This window comes from Primulina tabacum, chromosome 12, assembly GCF_025594145.1.
Source record: "Primulina tabacum isolate GXHZ01 chromosome 12, ASM2559414v2, whole genome shotgun sequence".
NCBI classification, from domain to species: Eukaryota; Viridiplantae; Streptophyta; class Magnoliopsida; order Lamiales; family Gesneriaceae; genus Primulina; species Primulina tabacum.
The window spans coordinates 38,658,214-38,678,932 of record NC_134561.1 but is presented as its reverse complement, the minus strand read 5'-3'; the positions used below and the strand labels follow the sequence as shown (position 1 = coordinate 38,678,932).

The window sequence follows — 20,719 nt, the reverse complement described above, 5'->3', positions numbered from 1 at the left end:
ATGAGTGCGGTGGCAGAGAACACCATGATTAATATTTTGCATGCGCCTCACTATTTTATTTACTGTACTTCCAATTCAGACAAGTCTTCTTTGGTTTCCGCAGATTCTTTACTCTCGGCATGCAACATCAGTCATTTTATATTTACATTTTATAATAATAAAAGAGTCCGAGAAGATACAGATGCACGTAAAGCCCTTTTTGTAGACAAAAATCCATACCAAATCTGATATATAGCTTCAAGTTCCGCACCAATATGCCTGCCTAATCATGCTAGCCTTAGCTCCCAAAGCAACCACGCTGTATAGCCTTAGTTGCTCGATAAATATCCAACAATTATATACACCAGCCCACAGTTACCCTCTGCCCTTTCTCCGATAGTATCATGGTTCATTTTACATACTTCACTCCAAACCACACATGACATCATAGCAAACAATGCTAGTTACCACTTCTTGCAATTTCTTAGATAGAAAAGACACACCATTCATAAAAGAGACCGAACGAAGCACGCGCAAATGGCCCCAGAACTCAGAATTTTTCCAAGAATATCTAACCCATGGATAGAAATACAAACAGTAGCTGGTGGTAGTAGTGGGCAAATGCCATTAATTGGAACATGTCTCACCATCAAGTAACCGCGGTTGGCATGTAGTCAAGAGACGCTCTCCATATATAAGAAAATTCTGACTTTTGGTGGTATATGTCATCGCCAAAGAGTCTTCCACCAATGATGAATTGAATTTGGATGACAAGATTGGAATGTCGGAGGAATCATGCAGTTTAGTTTTAATAAGTAAAGTATTCAGTGAATCACTGAATACATACCATTCGAATTTCCCACGTCCAAACATCTAGCATCCTCACAGTCCTTCCGATTCAAGTTAATCGCACAAATATTCTCAGATTCAAAGGAAGAGAAGAATTGGCGTACCTAATTAGTTTCATTCCATGTGCCCGAGGGAGTAATGAAGCAATCCACTTTCATGCGAGGATCTCGAATACAATCGGAGCAGCTCTTATTCATTGGCATAACTTGTTACAGTAGGTGCTCAACAAGTCAACTTGTGACTCGAATTTTCATAGATGAAGCATGCATTATCGATATTTCACATGGTGTTTTGGTGAAAATAACTCAATTTTATTCTAATTAATTTTCTTCCTTCAACACCCTTCTTTCCATAATTTTTCAACAAACCAACCAGATAATTACAAATTATTTAATGCTTAACATAGTTATAAATATTTATCTATTTACATTTTTTTTTATTTCATTCAAATTAAATTAATTATATATTATCAACAAATTATAATAATAAATACTAATTATATATAAATATAACTTCATGCAACACGCGTGCCTAAGCTGATGTATTATCATATTATTATAAGAGTAGGTCTTTCATAAGACAGTCTCACGGATTTTTATTCGCGAGACGGATCAATCATATCCATATTTACGATAAAAAATAATATATTTGACATAAAAAGTAATACATTTTCGTGGGTGGCTCATATAGAATATACGTTTCACAAAATTGACTTCTGAAACCGTCTCACGGAAATTTTTGTGTTATTTATAAATAAGAGACTTCTAGTATCTAAATTTGATATTGTGATGTGTTTTTTAATAAACAAAATATTCTCTTTCTCAAATTAAATAGCATTCTATTTTTATTTTATAAAAAAATCATAAAAATATGTATCTACAATAATCATATCCTAATAAATTATATTTTATCTTTATATATATTTTTGAATTTTAAAGTAAGCATTTCAACATAAAATAAACAAATTATTATCAAAATACATTTTTAAAGTTTTCTATAGAGGATACCATGTTGGGTTAAATTTGTCTTCCATGTGTAATTGATATTTAAGTTAAATAACAAAGTTCTTGTGAAAAATAAATCTTCTAGTGAACATCCATAAATTTCTGGGCTATTTTGATGGACAATAGTAACTTCTCATTTCAAACTTACAAATATTAGAAGAGCTATGGAACAAGGGGTACACCAATAGAACCAACATCAGAGCCACAGTTTAATTTTTAATAATTTATGTAAACGGAGCTTATCTGAACAAAATGTAGCACGGTTTAGAACATCAAATATAGTAAGATTTTGTTCCGTTGAATGAATAAAACGTATTTAAGGATGTAAAAAAAGGAAATAATAATAAATATTCTTTTCTTTCCGGTAAACTAATTAATTTAAGTTTGGACATATGTGTTGGATATTAAGTGGGGTTTAGGATGATAGGGTCGAATGGTGGATTAAGGGGAAATTCAAACATATGCGGTCGGTTATATTTTTAAAAAATAATAACGGTTTTAGATGTAGAATTAGTTATACAGTTTAGAACAGTCTCGGACTGTTGTCGTCGGTTTGCTGTTTGAATTTCCCCCTAATCCACCTTCATATATAGATTCTAAAGTACTATTGCTTTTTCCTGAATCGATTTGAGAAGACACAAAATTAACTCGTGAGATATCTCACAAAATTTTTTCGCTGAATGTTATTATATCACAAAAACTCTTATTATAACCATCTAAGATAAATACAATACTAGCTCAATCAGGCCACAAGCCTAACTTTTTTAATTTTTGCACATATCCGTCGTTAATTGGTTCTAATGTTACGGTTCTATTTATGGGCTATCCATAGTTAGTTCTTAATAAATTCGACATGGGAAGCTTAAAATATCTATTCGGACAAATACTTTAGACATGATTTCAATACGGTACGACACAAAAACTAATGTGATATATATGATTTCACGGATTAATTTTGTGAAATGTAACGATGTGTATTTGATGATATATTAAAGCTGTGACGTGAATTTACGTATGTTTTTTAAGAATAACAGACAAAATATGAAAATTTTGGTCCCCCACTCAGAAATCGCCACCCGAAATCTTCTTCTCTACCCAGGAAGGCGACAGAACAGGGCTCATTTTACATTCCAAGTACTGATCATTCCCTTCTGATCTATCCAACTTTATTTTCTCCCCAGGATGATGCACTTTTACTCGCCACACTTTCAGAGTTTGGTCCAAGCTACCACTGTATACCAGCAAATCTCTGCCAATCTCATCGCCTTCCATGGCAGCAGCCAAGCACTTCACTGGTCCATGATGCCCGTCTACCACCGCAACACATGAATGCAACGAGTTCCCATCTTCACGCTTCCAAATTCGTATCGTTGCGTCCTCGGAACCACTGAGGATCAGATCCTCGATTGTTACTAAACACAGAACTGCAAAATGATGGCCTTGCAAGAATCCCAAGTGATTGTATCTTCCGGAGATTCTTTCCTTCTCCCAGAAATTTATCAGCCCATCAGACGAGCCGGAGTAGAGGAAACAGTTTGCGTGGGACATGCTCAAGGCTAAGGCGTTGACAGGAGAAGGCTGGAACTTGAGCTTCATTGTGAGAATATGTGAGCTTTCCCCGGAAACCCTTCTCCAGATCTTCACTGTTCCATCGGAGGAACAGGTGAAAACACAGCCATCTTCTTGGTTGATCACAATTGCGTTCACTGGGCCGTCATGCGCGATAAACGAATCGATGCATCGTCTCTCCGTGATTTGCCATACTTTAACCGTTCGATCCCAAGAACCTGTGAACAAAAGCCTCTCCATGTTGCTGTATGCAAGACATGAAATAGGGTTCTTGTGTTGATGACCGCTTTTCTTTGGAAATTTGAAGAAATATCTTCCGGGCAAGGTAGCGATCTTCTTCGACCGAAAGTTTTCCGCAGACGGCACATCCCACGCTCGAATTCTGCAGTCACCGTGCGAGGTGAAAAGAAACCTACCCCACCCTGAAATGGCTCGAATATCGCCGCTCGAAGCCTTGATATACCCCACTTCTGAGCAATCAAGCAGCTTCCAGACATGGATTCTGCAGCTACCAGATCCAGTAAAGATGAAATCTTTTGTTACATACACAGAGTAGATGTTACCTTCACTGCGATGCAGTGATGCTAAGCAATGGTACAGAAGCGGTGGAGACGGGGAAGCATTCATCGGAGACCGAGTCCATTGTGTTTCAGGACTCGTCGGCCAAAGCCTGAAGGATGCCGCGGAAGCACAAGAAGTTCTTGCTGACACAGGCTGAGGATCGCCTTCGTCGTCGTCATGCAAAACCGATAATCTTCTAGGCAGATTTACGCTTCTTCTTGCTTCATGAATTTTTAACTTACAGGGACTCTTTTCATCTGTAAACTCCATGGATCTTGAGTTGAAAATGGTTGATGAAACGAGAAAGGCATTATATTTTAAATTTTTGACAAAAAAATACAAGTTGGAAGATCACATAATACAGTTTTAATATTAAATGTCAGAATTTAAGCTATCAGTAGAGCTGTACATCGAAAAAGACTATCAACCTTATTGCTTCCTTCTTACATTTATGGGCACACTCAGTTGTCAGCTCTGCAACTACAAATTAATAATTAATAACAAGAGAGAGTGGTCCAAAATAATATACATATATATATATATATATATGATCAATAATTATTGGTATTATAGTAAGGTTGGTGATTGAAGGTTTCACATTATTTCAAGTGGAGTTATGATTTGATCAACCTCTTTTCCTCCATTAATTCTTTTAAATGGGAATATATAACATAAAAACTGTATCTATATATATATTTATATGTGTGTGTTGAAATGGTTCGCTAGTTGTTATGTGCAATAATTATCCTCTGCTTAGTAGAACGATCGAATCATGATGTTTGAGCTGTTTTGCGGTTTAAAAAATTTGAGTTGCACCATTACCACTAGATATATCTTTTGGTAAAGCGTTAAGCACTCGATCTTACAATTGGTATGAGAGCCAAGATCACGTGTTCGATTCCCATTGATTGCAAGGAGTGCAATTATTGGGAGGAAGATTGCTAGGTAGGTGCAATAATTAGTCGCTGCTTGGTAAAACGATCTAACCATAATGCTTGAATAAAATTGCCAACAATTTATCGTGACAGGCCAACTCGCATGAATAAAATATTGCTAGATTTTCTTCTTTAGATTAAATATTTTACGGTAGTTCATTAAAACAATATTTTAAAAAGTAAATATAAATTTCATGTATCCATAATTTCTTCACCACGGTAACTCCATTCATGAGATTTCCACTCAGGAAGTTGTTGGATGACCACCTGTATTTACATTAAAAAAAATAAATCTTTTTTGAAATTAAATTATTATTAAATGATTAATTAATTATAAGTTTCGAGAAGTGAAATGACGAACCAGCCCTCTGGAATCTGATCCTCCGACCGTGGTCTGGCAAGCAAGTCTCCAATTCTTTGGTTTCTACGAAGCAAAATGCGAACTTGGTCATTAGTAGTAAGAAGTTCGATAATCGCACATTGAACCCTGAATTTCTAGTGAAATACCTTTTTAAGCTTTTCTTTCTCTTTTCCTGTCCGAGGGCTCAATAGCTCTCTTCCCTCGACTACCTACTGTCAAAAGAATCTTATTTATTTTGAATTTTTAAAAAAAAATTCTTATTTGAGAACAAAAAACAAGTAGTGTGAGTATAATTTATTTGTTTTGGTTATCGATCGAATCGAATTTTAAATATCGTAAGAGACAAAAACTTGAATGAGACGGTCTGATGGGTCGTATTTTGTGAGACGGATCTTTTACTCGTGTCATCCATGAAAAAGTATTAATTTTTACACTACCGTCTCAAATATAAAGATTTGTGAGGTCGTCTCACAAAAAACCTACTCTAAAATTAATTAGTCTAACATTAATTACCTCAACCATGCAGGAGGCACAGGTTCCTCCTCCAGCACAATTCAACAATGGCCTAGCCTGTAATTAATTAACATTAATAATGAAACAAAAGTCTATAAGATAAGAGTTCAATTCACCAAATAATTATCATATTTATTTATTAAAGCATTAAAACTATACAGTAAAATTATTATTATTATTATTATTATTGAATAAAAGACAAATTACCAAAAAGGGCTCTACATACATATGGTCCGTACAAATCAATGTTGTTATCCAGCATGATGTCCCTTAGCTTCTGCCCACCAGAAGCTGTCCGATAATGCACATCCAGAGACCCGTCAGGAAGCAAAACAGACTACCAAAAAAAAGGTTTTCCAAGAAATAAATCAATCAAACCTGTAATAATAATTAATATAAAATTTGGTTATTACATATTATAACTTACGCTGACAAATGCTAAGCTGATACCCGGGCTGGCTTCTTGGTCATCAAGGGGAGTGATTCCGGATTCGGCGTCGGCTCGAATTCGGAATCTTTTTAGAGCGGTGAAGCTGAGGTGGTTGGGGGGATTTAGTATTTTGAAAAGGCTGTTGATACTAGGAAGTGATGGTGAAGACAATGTGTGTGTGTTGAGGTGAAGGGATCCCATGTTTTGTGTGTGTGTGTGTGTGTTTGTGTGTGTGTGATGGTTTACATAAGTTGAATCTATGGTTCTAATTCATCTTATCTCATTGTGTATGGTGGTATGGTCTCTAATTCATATTTTTTGCAGCATGGACATATTTGTATTTTTTTTTTAAAGTTTTTCTGGTGTTATTATAATGGGGTATTATGTTATATAAATTGTAACGACGAGATGTGATGTATTACTGATTTATATGTAAATTTGATAATTTCGGCAAAATTTAATTTAAGTTGTATTTGGATGAATGTTGTTGAAGTTAAAGATTTTAAATTCATGATAACAAATAATAAATTTATTGGTTTGTTAGATAATGGTTTTAATTTATGTTTCAATTTGGGAAAATTATTCACAAGGTGGAGAAATATAATGATAACTGATATGTATGTGGGTTCGAAGTGGAATTTTATTAAATTTTGGGTTAAAAGTGCAAAATGCAACTGAAAGGAAAAAAAAACCCCTAGAAGGAGGGCTTGAAGTGGTTAACAGCCACACGCTCTAACCAACTGAGCTATTCCAGCTCGTTGTGATGTTTATTGTATAATTATATATTTAACTACATTAAATTATATATTCGAAATTTAACATCTCAGAAAAATATTCGTTACATTTTTTTATTAGCTTGCGAATATAATCAAGAATTTCGGACCAAAAAAGATTGACATGGTAACCACTAACCACATACTCAGCAACATACGGAAAAACAAACAAAATCAATTTTTGGTAGATGAGATGCGAACTTTTATCAACGAGAAGATTAAAAAAAAAAAAAAAAAGATATTTCATCGTCCCCTGCTACATTTCTGCGCATTAAAAAACCTAAACCATCGAAACAATTTTCGTAACCGAATTCGCAATGTCCCTTTCAATGATATGTTTTCTTCTCGTTAAAGCAATCTGTTGTTACTCGAACATATCTGTCCTATTGTCAGGGTAACAAAGCTTAAGAAAACGTAAAAGATTTTTCTGGTGTTGAGATGCAAAGCTCCATATCAGTCATCCAAACTGTAAACTTCACAGAAAGTTTTTTTTTCATACATATATTCCTCAGATGTTTTCTGTCCAAATCCAAGTTCTGACAATTCTTGTTTTGCCATTAAATTCCTGCAAAGTAGCACCATATGTTTATTTAAAAAATTCAAGAAGATGAACATGTACTCATTTTTTTGGGAGATTAGATAACATCATAATGATTGCTTCTAATGGAATAAATCCCACAATATAAATACATTTTCCCCGTCATAAACCCAAGAATGCAACAATAAAAAAATATGGAAAATAATTGAAGTTGGATATCAAACTGAGATTTGCGCCAATTCAAATCCCACAGCATGTTGACCTCGAATGCCAATCCCCAGTCATAAAAAACTTGACTACAAGTAAAACTTCAATAAGTTGACCAGAGGGAATTCCATATGTGACTTACAGCTTGAATTGCTAAGGGTAAGGTTCAGTTATCTCATCGTCAGTTGCTTGTAATCAAAATACCGAGTCTTTAAAAACCAAAATAACATAATGCACTTACTTTTCCATGCGACATTCCAAGTACCTCTTAGAGAAGTTTCTGCAGTTTTCAGATTTGTGGCCTGAAGACTTCAGACATTTGATGTAGTCTTTTTTCTCCTACAACAAAAGAAATGTGTCAAATGAGCATACATAAAGCAGCCACCCAACGCCTGCAAGTCTAAATGTATACATCTTAATCATACCAGGTCACATAGCAACATATGATCCAAAGGGAAAACTCCTTTTTCGGGCGGCACAGGTCTTGCCCCTCTGTTCCCACCAAATGCTCCCCCTGCATGTTTGAGAACAACAAATACAAGTTGTGATATACAACAAACAGGCGAAGCACAAGCTAGATATTCTACTTTCAAACATTTGAATAGTTTTTTCGAATGAAGTTATTCATTTCGAATACCCCAACACATTGACCTGCAACTTCTACTCACGAATGTTACCATGAGTCTCATTATTAGAAACGGATACAGAAACATGATGGGCGTTATTAGAAGATTAGTTAAAGAAATAAACAAAGTATCCCTACATTGAAATCTAAGTCCAAACCCAGATTATTTGACATATTTAAACTCAAATCTTTTAAGTCTCGACACTGGAATTTCAATTGATAATGTAACAACAATCTTCCAGCCACGGAAAAGAAACTTAATGAATCAAACAAGAAGCTTTCTCCTTTCATAATTTGTGGTTAAAAACCAATAATATTTACTCTTCAGCTAATAACAATCAATCAATGACTTCATAAGATAGATGGCCAATTACAAATGAAACAATGGGTGTTTAAAATTTGAAGCAAACATGTACTCCCTTAATGTACAAGAACATTTAATATCAAACATTTGACTAAACCTTAGAAGGGAGTACCTGCACTCATTTTTCAACTCTCTCCGCAAGCTTGGTGGGATAACACCCAACTTCGTCCCAATTGTTTAGGATATTTCTGGTTCAGTTCCTATTCTTACGTGTGAGGCGAAATAATCCCTGCCGTTCTAAAATTTTTCGCAAAATAGTCCAGGCATTAGCTGTAACGTTATAATAAAAACAGAATATGCAACAGGAATATCAAGTGAACTAATAATCCCCAAATTGGTCAAATAAATGACTTAATATTTCATATTATTCAGTTCATTCCTCCTCCAATTTCTCTCTTCTCCAAATTGATAGGCATTTCGAAGATCACTTCGGACATTACGGCACATTTCAGTTTATTTTATGTATCATATTTCCGTGCTTTCTTAGCTTCTTTTTTTGTGTACATGAACCACCTTATTTACTTCTTTATAATTAACATTTCAATACCTAATTCATTTTAATCACGAAAGCAACCAAATTTCAAGAGGCCTGAAGGTTTGGGTTTGCGATTGCCATGGTGGCGCAAATGGTTGTGATGTAGCTCATTATTCTGTATTTTGGTCGAAAATCACGAGGGAAAAAATCAAATTCGAGAGGAAGGGAAAAAAAGGATTTTTTGTGACGAAACAGAGTAACTCAGACAAAACCAAACGCGAGAGGAAAAACTTATCATACCTCTAAGTGAAATTCAGAGCATGCAAGCGTCTCTCTTCGTTGGACCGATGAATCACAACGAAGCTGCGACCTTGGTGGTAGGCTGATCTTAGCGCTCAGTCGAGTGGAATGAAATTCAGGTTCTGTCGATTTTAGGGGAAATGGGAGCTGATTTCCGTGAAATTAGGTTATTTGATCGACACATTTGGGGATTATCAGATCACGTGATATTCACGTGGGTCAAACGACAAGAAAGAAGCAACTGGAAACTATTATCCCAAGCCCAACAGGTATATTTGGGGGCTTTTCTTCAATCAGGCTCAAGAAATCAAGTTTTTAGTGAAATTACCAATTTAGACAAGATTCAAATTTTCCAATTTTTTCACTTGCAAGCGTTGATGGGTTGACCCGTCGTAGCGGGTGGTAACATTAAAACTTTGATATTTATAAACTTATATCAATTTAAATGTCAATGTTCTAAAATTCGGCCTAGGCAGCCGCCTAGGCGCTAGGCGGAGGCCAGCCGCACCGATAAGGTGCTAGGCGGCCAGCCCAGGCGCTAGGCGGGCCTGGGCGTGCCTAGGCGGGCCTGGGGGCGCCTAGGCGGAGGCTGGCCGCCTAGGTGGGCCTGAATTGTTAAAAAAAAAAACTCGAGCTTAAAAAATGTAATGATCCGCTAGAAGCCCATTAAAAAAATAAAATTTGGGCGGTCTGCTTCATTAATTTGTCTGCGTTTCTTTCTCTCGTTATTTTCCAGGGCTCTTTCTCGGCCAGACTACCACTCGTTCCAGAAAATCCTTCTCGGTCCAGGACTCCTCGTTCCAGAGGCTCGTTATTCTTCCTTCTCACTTTCTTGCATATATGATATATTTTTTCTCCTGATTATTGGCCAAAGTTTTCTTTTTTAGTTTTTTATAAATATGGACAAAAATTAGGTCTTTTGAGTTTTCAGTTTTGAGTTTTGTATTAACTTTCTTACACTAGTTTTGAGTTTTTTATTGGAACATGGTGATTCTTTTTCTTTAAAAATTATGTTGTTTGAGCTGTGGCAGTGGGGCAGTGCATTGTTTGAGCTTTCTGGTACTTTCATTTGTTTGTGTGGTGACAAAAGTTAGCTGTCCATTCTTTGAAAATTTTGTTGTATATGGAACATGGTTTATTGCTGTTACATATCATATTTGGTGCAAGTTTGTTGCTGAAAATGTTTAATTGTTTCGTATTCAGCAAGGTTTGGATGGTGACAATGGCAAACAATCCATCGTCGACTGCATCCGTCACTCAGCCTGAATCTGGGATTCTTAAGAGAAAGTCGAATGACATCGGATGGGAGATTGGTATGTTGATTGATCCTAAGAACCTCGACAAAGTTAAATGTGTGTAGGAAAATGATGTCTGGTGGAGTGTATAGAATCAAGGAGCACATAGGAAATATACCTGGAAATGTATCTGGGTGTCGAATCGCATCTCAAGAAGATCGTAATAAGTGCAAACATGCTATTTTAGAAGGGAGGAACAAAAAGAAAAACAAAATACTGGAAGAACAAAGTTGTAGAGCGGAGGTGAATATTTCTCTAGACGAAGAAGAAGATGCTGAAATTGAAGGGATAGATGGAATTAAAAAGCCTCATCAACTTGGCCCCATGGATAGATATGCATCGATGATTACTCCAGAAAATGTAAGTTCAAGTGGGAGTAAAGTGCTTCGCCAAAAAAATATAAATGAGGCTCTTTTCAAAGAGAGAACTCAACAAGTTCAACAATATGTTGGGAGATGGGCTTATGAAAATGGAATCTCATTCAATGATCTTGATATTGATAGTTTCAAGCAACTAATGGAGGCAGTGGGTCAATTTGGGCCAGGGTTCAAGCCTCCAACTCAATATCAACTTAAAGAGCCACTTTTGAAAGCTGAAGTTGAAAGAACAAAGCAACTGTTGAAGAAGCACGAAAAAAGAAGAAGCATTTTAAATTTGTGTGTTAATTGCAAGGAGGGTACAGTATTTTTAGAGTCTAAGGAGTCTTCAAACGAGGCACATACAGCTGGACTTATTTTTGAGTATGTTGACAAGTGTGTGGAACAAGTAGGAGCTCATAATGTTGTTCAAATTGTAACAGACAATGCCACCAACAATATGACTGCGGTTAAATTGATGAAAGAAAAGCAGCCTGGGATTTTTTGGACTTCGTGTGCAACTCATACTGTTAATCTCATGTTTGAAAGTATTGGCAAGCTTCCAAGATTTAAAAAGATTATCGACCAAGCCAAGTCTTTTACCATTTTCATTTATGCTCACCATAAGACTTTGTCATTGATGATAAGTTTTACGAAGAAAAGAGACATAGTCCGGCCAGGAGTTACCAGCTTTGAATCAAATTTCCTCACATTGCAAAGTTTGATTGAGAAAAAATCTAGTTTAAGGGCCATGTTTACAAGTGATATGTGGGAGAACTGTAAATGGTCAAAGACAAACAAAGGGAAATTGGCTTACTCTACTCTGATGAGCATGAGTTTTTGGAATGGTGTGACACTTTGTTTGAAAATATTTGCTCCTTTGGTAAGAGTTCTCCGATTGGTTGACGGAGATAGAAAGCCATCCATGGGGTTTCTATATGGGGAGTTTCTTCGAGCTAAAGAAGATATCAAGGTGGCCCTTAATAATGTCGAATCAAATTATCAGCCTATCATAGTGATTCTTGAGTCAAAAATGAAGGATAGACTTGATACATCATTGCATACCACGGCCTTTTTGTTGAATCCCTACTTATACTACAAAGATAGTTCTATTGCTCTTTATGGAGAGATCGCGACAGGGATTTTTGAATGCATGGAAGTTTTGCATGCCGATGAGTTTGAACTGCAAGATACAATTATTAACAAGGAATTTGCAAAATATAGAGATGAGACTGGGTTATTTGGGAAAGCATTGGCTGCAAAAGCATGTGAAAAAAATGATGATACATTTGATCCATGTACATGGTGGAGTACCTACGGTGCTCACACACTCAACTTGCTAAGAGTGGCATTGAGGATTCTTTCATCAACTACAAGTTCATCTGGGTGTTAAAGAAATTGGAGTGCATTTGAAGGAGTAAGTATAAACTTTAATTAAAATAAATTATTGATTTTTAAAGTGTATGTTCATATTCCTAACTATACTAATTACATTTTCGGTTTTTTTTAGATTCATACAAAGAAGAGAAATAGGTTGGATGTCCATAGGTTGAACAATCTAGTATTTGTCCAATTTAATGCTAGATTGTTAAACAAGCAAAAAAGAGAGAAAGAAATGAATGTCGACGTCCTTCTTGAAAAAGATGCTTCAAATGCACAAGGTTGGATTGTGGATGGTGGGGAAGAAAATGAAGTTGAACCAGGTTCGGGGCTCACTTGGCAATTAGTTGATGAAGCAACTGGGGCAGATGAAAATCTACATTTGTCAGGTAATTATTTTACTGAATTGCGAGGAAATCACGCCATTTGTCAGGTAATTATTTCAATTAAAATGTTAATAAACTTATCGATTAAACTAATTACAAGTTTTATGAACAGAATGTACGAAGACTACTTGCACAGAGAGAATCCACACTTAAACGACTCTGATCTTGACTCATTGTTGCATAACAATTTATTTGGGTGGTTCAAGAATTACGTAAGTAAATATTTTCTAACTATTTAAGTTTGTGGACAATAACTCGATAAGTGAAACCTTAATTTTTTTCTCGTAATATATTTATCAATGTAGGCTGAATTGCATAGCGCAGAATCTATGTCTCCAATGATAAAACAGGTTGCAGCAGGTCCATTTCAAAAGGTCAATACGTATCGATGATATAATGTCAATAGCTTCAACTTCCACACAGTTAATGATACAACTTATAAAGCAACAAACAACTCAGACATTCAAGTTAGCGGTCAGTACAAACGTGGAGAGTGTACAGAGTATTATGGACAAGTACAAGAAGTAATAGAAGTTGAGTATTCTGGTCTCCCACTAAAGCAAACAATACTATTCAGATGTTCTTGGTTTGATATCAATCCTCGTTCAGACACGTGCGTACACAGTAAGTACAAGATTGTATATGTTAATTGTAAAAGAAGTTTAGGTTCATGAGAGCCATTTGTCTTTGCGACACAAGCGTCACAAGTGGTCTATTTGAGATATCCTACGACAAGAAGAGTTGTTTCAGAATGGATGTATGTGAGCAGTTTGCATCAAAGAGCTTATGCATCTGATGTCACCGCACCTGTTACTTCACCCGAGGATATCACGAATGCTTTTCAGAACAATGACAGTGAAACACATGTTGTTGAAACTCAATTTCTGTTAGCATCGCAAAATCTTGTCGATGTCGATGTTGTATATGACATTGAAATGGATGTACACTCCATTGATAGCGAAAGAGACAAATCTGTTCCAACCGACGATGACGAACGACAATGTCATCAGAGTGACTAGGTTTGTTTCACAACGATTAATATAAATTTCCGTGTACCAAATGTTTAATACTGTGTATTGCATGTTCAAAACTTTTATTCATTATCTGAAATCTTTATATTAACAAAATTTTTGGGTTTGAAGTTTACACACTATGTATGGACATCGCGATGATTCCCCGCCTCCTCCACCGCCTGATGACAAGATTGAGCTCACCATCAGGGATGGGATGTAAGTAGTTTTTTTTAAAACTTAAAGTAATTGTTTGAAAATATTTCGTTCTAATTATTGAATACTTTTAGAAAAAAGATTACAACGACATGTTTTCCTAGTTATAGATTTTTCCCACATAATAGTCGTGTCTCGAGATACGTATCGGCTCAGTTCTCACTGCGGACATGTTATCCCGGCTGGTCGTGGAGGTATGTGACACCTGAGCAGTGGCAGTGGTACTGGAAGCAGTTATGTGTAAGTCTTTATTAAAACAATTAATTTTTAAAATAAAATATTTCAATTTTTATTAAAAGGTTAACTTAAATAAAAAATATTGCAGACGAGGTATACATGGCCTGCTGACATTGATGCTCACGTACGGGACTTGTGGTTACGTACCACTGCCGCCCTATACCGCCGGACCATTCACGGCTGGAGGACCAGTGACCGTCACGCCTGACAGATGGGCTGCTGTCTGGCAGCAGCAGGATTGGCAGGACAGAGCCGCGAAGAACAAGGCCAACAGGAACAGCGAGCCTGCAGGTGAAGGTACAGGGACGACGAAGCACATTGCAGGTGCGAAGACATACAACGCTCACGGACAGGATCTGGTATTTCTTCCAGTTTATTACTTTTCAATTGTACTTTAACATATATATGTGTTTCTCATTAATTATAAATGTTAATGTTTTACAATTAATGAATTTATTTTAGCGAGCACGACATGGCAGAGATCCGACGTCATGGGAGCTATACGTTCACACACATCGACATGACGATGGATCGTTCGTTGACACGCGATCCTGCCTGGTCCATGTATGTTTATGAAATTTCGTTATTCACATTAACGTTACATTAAGAAAGATCGATTTGGTTCATTTTTTATCAACATCACAGGAGGAGATGGAGCGCTACATGGCTGAGTCGATGACTCCCGCAGATGATGGATCAGAGCATGTTGTCCCCAGCCCACAGTCGGTGAACAGCATGTTCAAGAATGTGGTTGGGGGGGAGAAGAAGGGGAGGATGTACGGGTGTGGGTCGATGGCTAGCACCTTATATCCAGATGAGATGGCTCCGGGTCGACGTGGTGGGTCATCCGGTGTCAGTCAGTCGTCTGAGTCCCAGCAGATGGCAGACCTGCGACAGACACTAGACTATCGTTACGCCGTAACGATGAGCTTTGCGAGAGGATGCAGGCTACAGAGGCGAAGAACGCCATGCTGACAGATCGCATGGCGTCACTAGAAGAGCAGGTCCAAGTCCTAGTCGCAGGTATGTCACAGGGAGCTACTGCACATACATCAGGTCGCACGCTGCTTGGACCAGGAACTTCTCACTGGGGTCGATCCCGTGGGCAGCAGTTGCTTCTTCATCTCATACCCACAGATTATCACAGAGTTATGTTCCTCCGACGCAGGGGTATGGGGATGGAGACGACGACGACGAGACCCAATCACCGTAGCCACGTTTTTTTCTGATTTTTTTTACGACATTTGTACAAACACACTTGTATTATTATTGAAAGATTAGTAATATGATTACATTTCTCAAATTTTGTTGTTAATCTTTTTCAATTAGACATGACAAAATATATTTTTATATCACTACGTATTTAAGGAAATTTAAAAAAAAAATAGAAAGCGACGGTTTTAGAAAAAATCGTCGCTGAATATAGCGACGGTTTTTTCAAAAACCGTTGCTTAAAATAGCGACGATTTTGTTAAAAACCGTCGCTTTTATTCAGCAACGATTAAGTTACATCGTCGCTTAAATTAGCGACGGTGTGCATATAACTGTCGCTTAAATTAGAGACGGTTTGCATTTAACCGCCGCTAGTATAAGCGACGGTTTAGTTAAAATCGTCGCTAAATTATCGACGATATTTTTCAACAAAACCGCTGCTAATTTGTAACGGTTATTGAGAAACTGTCGTTGAATGAAGGCGACGCGATCTCCGGTTACGGACCACCCATCAACGCTGGCAAGTGAAAAAAATTGTAAAATTGAATCTCGTCTAAATTGGTAATTTCACTAAAAACTTGATTTCTGGGTCTGATTGAAGAAAAGCCCCCACATATAGCTGTTGGGCTTGGGATAATAGTTTTCAGTTACTTATTTCTTGTCGTTTGAGCCATGTGAATACCACGTGACCTGATAATCCCCTAATGTGTCGATCAAACGACCTAGTTTCACGGAATCACCCCCATTTTCCCTAAAATCGACATAACCCCAATTACATTCCACTCCACAAAACCCCAAGATCATCCCACCACCAAGGTCGCAGCTTCGTTGTGATTCATCACATCCAACTAGAGAGACGCTTGCATGCTCTGAACTTCACTTAGAGGTATGATAAGTTTTTCCTCACGCATTTGGTTTTTGTCTTCTGGAGTTAAGTCTGCTTCATCACAAAAAATCTTTTTTTTCCCATCCTCTCGAATTTGATTTTTGCCCTCGAGATTTTCGACCCAAATACAGAATAATGAGATACATCACAACCATTTGCACCACCATGACAATCGCAAACCCAAACCTTCAGGCCTCGTGAAATTTGGTTGCTTTCGTGATTAAAATGAATTAGGTATTGAAATGCTATTTAAAGAGAAGTATTTAAGGTGGTTCATGTACCCAAAAAAAAAAAGCTAAGAAAGCAATGAAATATGGTACATAAAATAAAATGAAACGTGTTGTAATGTCCAGCGTGATTTTTGAAATGCCTATCAATTTGGAGAAGAGAGAAATTGGAGGAGGAATTAACTGAACAATATGAAATATTAAGTCATTTATTTGACGAATTTGGGGATTATTAGTTCACTAAATATTCTTGTTGCATATTCTGTTATTACTATAACGTTACAGCTAATGCCTGGACTATTTTGCGAAATGTTTTAGAACGGCATGGATTATTTCGGCTCACACGTAAGAAGAGGAACTGAACCTGAAATATCCTAAACAATTGGGACGAAATTGGGTGTTATCCCACCAAGTTTGCGGAGAGAGTTTAAAAATGAGTGCAGGTACTGTGAATGTTTCCCCTTCTAAGGTTTAGTCAAATGTTTGATTGATCTTAAATATTCTTGTGCATCAGGGGAGTACAAGTTTGCTTGAAATTTTAAACACCCATTGTTTCTTTTGTTAATTGAACATCTATCTTATGAAGTCATTGATTGATTGTTACTAGCTGAAGAGTAAATATTATTGGTTTTTTAACCACAAATTATGAAAGGAGAAAGCTTGTTGTTTGATTCATTAAGTTTCTTGTCAGTGGCTAGAAGATTGTTGTTTCATCATCAATTGAAAATCCAGTTTCGAGACTTAAAAGATCCGAGTTTAAATATGTCAAATAATCTGGGTTTGGACTTAGATTCCAATACAGGGATACTTTGTTTATTTCTGTAAATAATCTTATAATAACGATTATCATGTTTCAGTAGCTGTTTCTAATACTGAGACTCATGGTAAACATTCGTGAGTAGAAGTTGCACGCTAATGTGTTTGGGTATTCGAAATGAATAACTTCATGCGAAAGAAGACCATTCAAATGTGTAAAAGTAGAATCTCTAGCTTGTGATTGGCCTATTAGTTGTATATCACGACTTATATTTGTTGTTCTCAAACATGCAGGTGGAGCATTTGGTGGGAACAAAGGGGCAAGACTAGTGCTGCCCGAAAAAGGAGTGTTTCCTCTGTAATTCATTGCACTAAATTTCTAGATGATTGGTTGAAATATTATTGATTGTGTTTTTTCTATTGTGAGTTGCAGATTTAGTGCAACATTACGAAGAACGTCAGTTGAAACAGGTACGTTTATGAAATTCTTCCTTCCTCAGTGTTCAGGTTTTATGTAGCCTCAAATTTAAAAAATAGTTGCAACAATTGAATATTAGTTAGAATACAATGTTTGGAGTTTGTTGATTATTCTATGAAAAGAATATAAAATTACACTGCCAAATGCTGTAATTAAAAATACCAGGAGCATTACTTCATGATTGACGGAATTAATCAACGAAATAATTTAATTTTGATCGATTTAAGTGGTCTTATCGGCCTTAAACCTGAAATTATTGAAGATATATGGGTAAATGTTGGATTTATGTTTCGAAACTAAGCTTATTTGTGCATATGGTTTGAATTTATGCTGAAACATGTACCAGTAGGAACAGAGCATATTGGGTCTTTTTCATGTTACTGCAACTTTTATTTACTTGTGGAATTTGAAGTTATGGTATGAAGAAAGCTTCTACTGCTCTGTGTTGCTTCGATTTGATGCCAATTTTTAACATCATTTGGTTTAAAATTGAAAGAGATATGCTCATATTACTTAAACTTGTCCTACATCAGAAACAAGCTTGCGGTGGTGCAAATTTCTTACTGTTTTTTAAAATTCTGAGCATTGTACTCTGGAAAATTGGAAATATGATTCCAATGAAAGTTGTAGAGAATTGTCTTATCTTCAAAATCGAAATGACACCGAAATCACGTAATTTGGTTTAATGATGAATGATATTTACCCAATCTCCCAGATAATATGCATTCTCATATAAATAGGGCATACAAGATTATAAGTATGTTCTTGCGGAGAAATTTAGGCCAGATATATAATTTTATTTGGCATAACACTGTGATGATGAGTTGGACTTTGAGATGTCTTGCACTTCCAATTGGAATAACTCGATTTTGATCAAGCATGAGAATGTTATCAACTTCCTACCAATATGTGTCGAAGAGGAAAATGCTTCTGCTTTACTTTGCATATGTGTGCTGGTATGGGTTGTTTTTTTTTCGGCATTGTTAATCAAATAATTTCACTAAGCGTTGAACAACTGAAATGTGATAGAATTTGTTTGCTTTTCAACAAAATTAGAAGAATGAAAATTTGGTGAGTTTTGATCAAGTTATAGGAAACATTCTCAAGGCATGTAAACTAAAATTTTATGAGATGTTATAGACTAAGCAAGGCAAATGTTTGATATTGTTAAGGTATTTGAATGAATTTATGATATTATTGTGGATGTATCTCATTGTTAAAATCATGATGTGAGGATCGTGGAGACGGGCTATCTTGATGTATGACTCCATTTTGTACTTGAATCACACTGCTCAGGTACTGCCCAGATACGTGTTTTTTAGATTTTTTTATTTATATTTCGATTCATTGCATGTATCATTGCCCACAACTCTTGGTTTATTGGTATGTCATGTCATGTCAATTTTTTATATCATGTTTTAATAGATTGTTCTATATCTCTTGTACTTGAGAATGATTAAATAAAATGAATATTTTATTATTATGCTAGAACATAGAGGGTTTAACTTATGCATACAATGCCTAAAGATAAATATAATTTTAATTGTTTTTGTTCAATTTATTAACTGAATTCAGGAAACAAATTTGATGTTTTTATATTCAATAAATTTTAGTTCGATAATATTATGATAATTTTTTAAAAATTATTTGACTATTTGTTTATTTCTTTTACGTTGAAGTTTATCATTATTTCAATTGAGATTATATTGCGGCTGCAAAAAAATATTATTTTTTATGATCAAACATATATCATATAAGTTAACAAATTGAGTTTGGCGGATTTACGTAAACTTTGGAATTCATTGTCTTTCATGATTCAAGTACGAAATGTTTTTCAATGTCATGCTATTGTAATATCATGAATGCTTAATTTATTAACTCAATATATTCATGACACACGCAACGCGTGTGCCTCGGTAACTAATATAAATTAAAAATCATTATCAAACAAACCAATAAATTTGTTATTATAAATTTAAAATATTTAACTTCAACAAAATACAATCTAAATTAAATTTTGCTGAAACTATCGTGTCTACAATTAAATCAGTAATATATATATATATATAGTCATTCCAATTTATATAACATACTGTCTATGTAAAGAAAACGCTTTAAAAACCTTACGTGCGCGAAGATATGCAAATCCACGTAACACTGGAAAATCACACCGACGAGCAAATCTACTAAATTAATACGAAAAATGTTAGTAAAAAATAAAAAAAAAACGAAAATGCGAAAAAATTGATAGAGTTTTGCTACTACCGGAGAGAAAAAACGCGTAAATCGCTGAAAAAAATGTTCTCTAAACTCAATATATAAAGACACATTGCGACGGTTTTAGAAAAAACCGTCGCCATAAGCAACGGTTTTAGATTAATACCGTCGCCAATAGCGACGGTTTTAAAAACCGTCGCCGATGTAGATCGGCGACGTTTTATTTTAACCGTCGCTATGGGCAACGGTTTTACACCGTCGCAATAAGCAACGGTTTGTGAATAAAACCGTCGCCAATAGCGACGTTGTTGAAATACCGTCGCCGAGCGGATCGGCGACGGTTTGTGTTAGCCGTCGTTATTGGCGGCGGTTTACGGTCTTAGCCAAATCTTGCGACGGGCTTTATTATTTCGTCGAACATGGCGACGGGTAAATAACCCGTGGCTTACTTTATTAGGCGACGGTTTAACAATATAGCGACGGCGTATCCAAACCGTCGGCAAAATAGCGATGGTTTATGAAAACCCGTCGCTAAAGTAAAAAATAATATTCTTTTGAAGCCGTAATATTATCTTATGTG

General features: G+C 36.0%; 4 protein-coding genes across 10 annotated transcripts; 1 reads left to right on the top strand and 3 right to left on the bottom strand.

Annotated features, from left to right (window-relative positions):
- Positions 1-2,842: 2,842 nt before the first annotated feature.
- Positions 2,843-4,789, bottom strand: LOC142521100 (protein JINGUBANG-like). Its single transcript, XM_075624291.1, has one exon. It carries the CDS (start codon positions 4,230-4,232, stop codon positions 2,895-2,897), a length of 1,338 nt encoding a protein of 445 aa, XP_075480406.1. The 5' UTR covers positions 4,233-4,789; the 3' UTR covers positions 2,843-2,894.
- A 146-nt stretch (positions 4,790-4,935) lies between these two features.
- Positions 4,936-6,473, bottom strand: LOC142521101 (photosynthetic NDH subunit of subcomplex B 3, chloroplastic). The gene is made up of 6 exons (XM_075624292.1): positions 6,199-6,473; positions 5,998-6,108; positions 5,772-5,828; positions 5,405-5,467; positions 5,259-5,321; positions 4,936-5,164 (listed from the first exon to the last, which is right to left on the bottom strand). Exons 1-6 carry the CDS (start codon positions 6,400-6,402, stop codon positions 5,090-5,092), a joined length of 573 nt encoding a protein of 190 aa, XP_075480407.1. The 5' UTR covers positions 6,403-6,473; the 3' UTR covers positions 4,936-5,089.
- Positions 6,474-7,122: 649 nt separating this feature from the next.
- Positions 7,123-20,108, bottom strand: LOC142520503 (uncharacterized). Of its 4 annotated transcripts, none has more exons than XM_075623501.1 (5): positions 20,050-20,108; positions 8,821-8,945; positions 8,145-8,233; positions 7,961-8,058; positions 7,151-7,539 (listed from the first exon to the last, which is right to left on the bottom strand). In XM_075623501.1, exons 2-5 carry the CDS (start codon positions 8,828-8,830, stop codon positions 7,428-7,430), a joined length of 309 nt encoding a protein of 102 aa, XP_075479616.1. In that variant the 5' UTR covers positions 8,831-8,945; positions 20,050-20,108; the 3' UTR covers positions 7,151-7,427. The 4 variants fall into 4 exon arrangements, with proteins under 4 accessions (XP_075479618.1, XP_075479616.1, XP_075479617.1 ...); XM_075623502.1 differs by lacking the exon at positions 20,050-20,108 and adding an exon at positions 9,484-9,781; XM_075623503.1 differs by lacking the exon at positions 20,050-20,108 and having other exon boundaries at positions 7,123-7,539; positions 7,985-8,058; positions 8,821-9,453.
- LOC142520502 (uncharacterized) lies at positions 10,623-20,027 on the top strand. Of its 4 annotated transcripts, XM_075623498.1 has the most exons (4): positions 10,623-14,722; positions 15,009-16,461; positions 17,007-17,131; positions 17,739-20,027. In XM_075623498.1, exon 1 carries the CDS (start codon positions 10,848-10,850, stop codon positions 12,525-12,527), a length of 1,680 nt encoding a protein of 559 aa, XP_075479613.1. In that variant the 5' UTR covers positions 10,623-10,847; the 3' UTR covers positions 12,528-14,722; positions 15,009-16,461; positions 17,007-17,131; positions 17,739-20,027. The 4 variants fall into 4 exon arrangements, with proteins under 4 accessions (XP_075479613.1, XP_075479612.1, XP_075479614.1 ...); XM_075623497.1 differs by lacking the exons at positions 17,007-17,131; positions 17,739-20,027 and having other exon boundaries at positions 10,623-14,129; positions 14,237-14,722; positions 15,009-16,720; XM_075623499.1 differs by lacking the exons at positions 17,007-17,131; positions 17,739-20,027 and adding an exon at positions 14,826-14,927 and having other exon boundaries at positions 15,009-16,720.
- Positions 20,109-20,719: the final 611 nt, after the last annotated feature.

Coding starts and splice junctions, on each gene's coding strand:
- LOC142521100 (XM_075624291.1), bottom strand. CDS start 4,232: ATGGAGTTTACAGATGAAAAGAGTCCCTGTAAGTTAAAAATTCATGAA.
- LOC142521101 (XM_075624292.1), bottom strand. CDS start 6,402: ATGGGATCCCTTCACCTCAACACACACACATTGTCTTCACCATCACTT. Junction 6,109..6,198: donor TCAGCTTAGCATTTGTCAGC/GTAAGTTATAAT, acceptor TTTTTTTGGTAG/TCTGTTTTGCTTCCTGACGG. Junction 5,322..5,404: donor AGAAAGAAAAGCTTAAAAAG/GTATTTCACTAG, acceptor TTTGCTTCGTAG/AAACCAAAGAATTGGAGACT.
- LOC142520503 (XM_075623501.1), bottom strand. Junction 8,059..8,144: donor ATATGTTGCTATGTGACCTG/GTATGATTAAGA, acceptor CTTTTGTTGTAG/GAGAAAAAAGACTACATCAA. Junction 7,540..7,960: donor TTGGAATGTCGCATGGAAAA/GTAAGTGCATTA, acceptor GCTACTTTGCAG/GAATTTAATGGCAAAACAAG.
- LOC142520502 (XM_075623498.1), top strand. CDS start 10,848: ATGATGTCTGGTGGAGTGTATAGAATCAAGGAGCACATAGGAAATATA.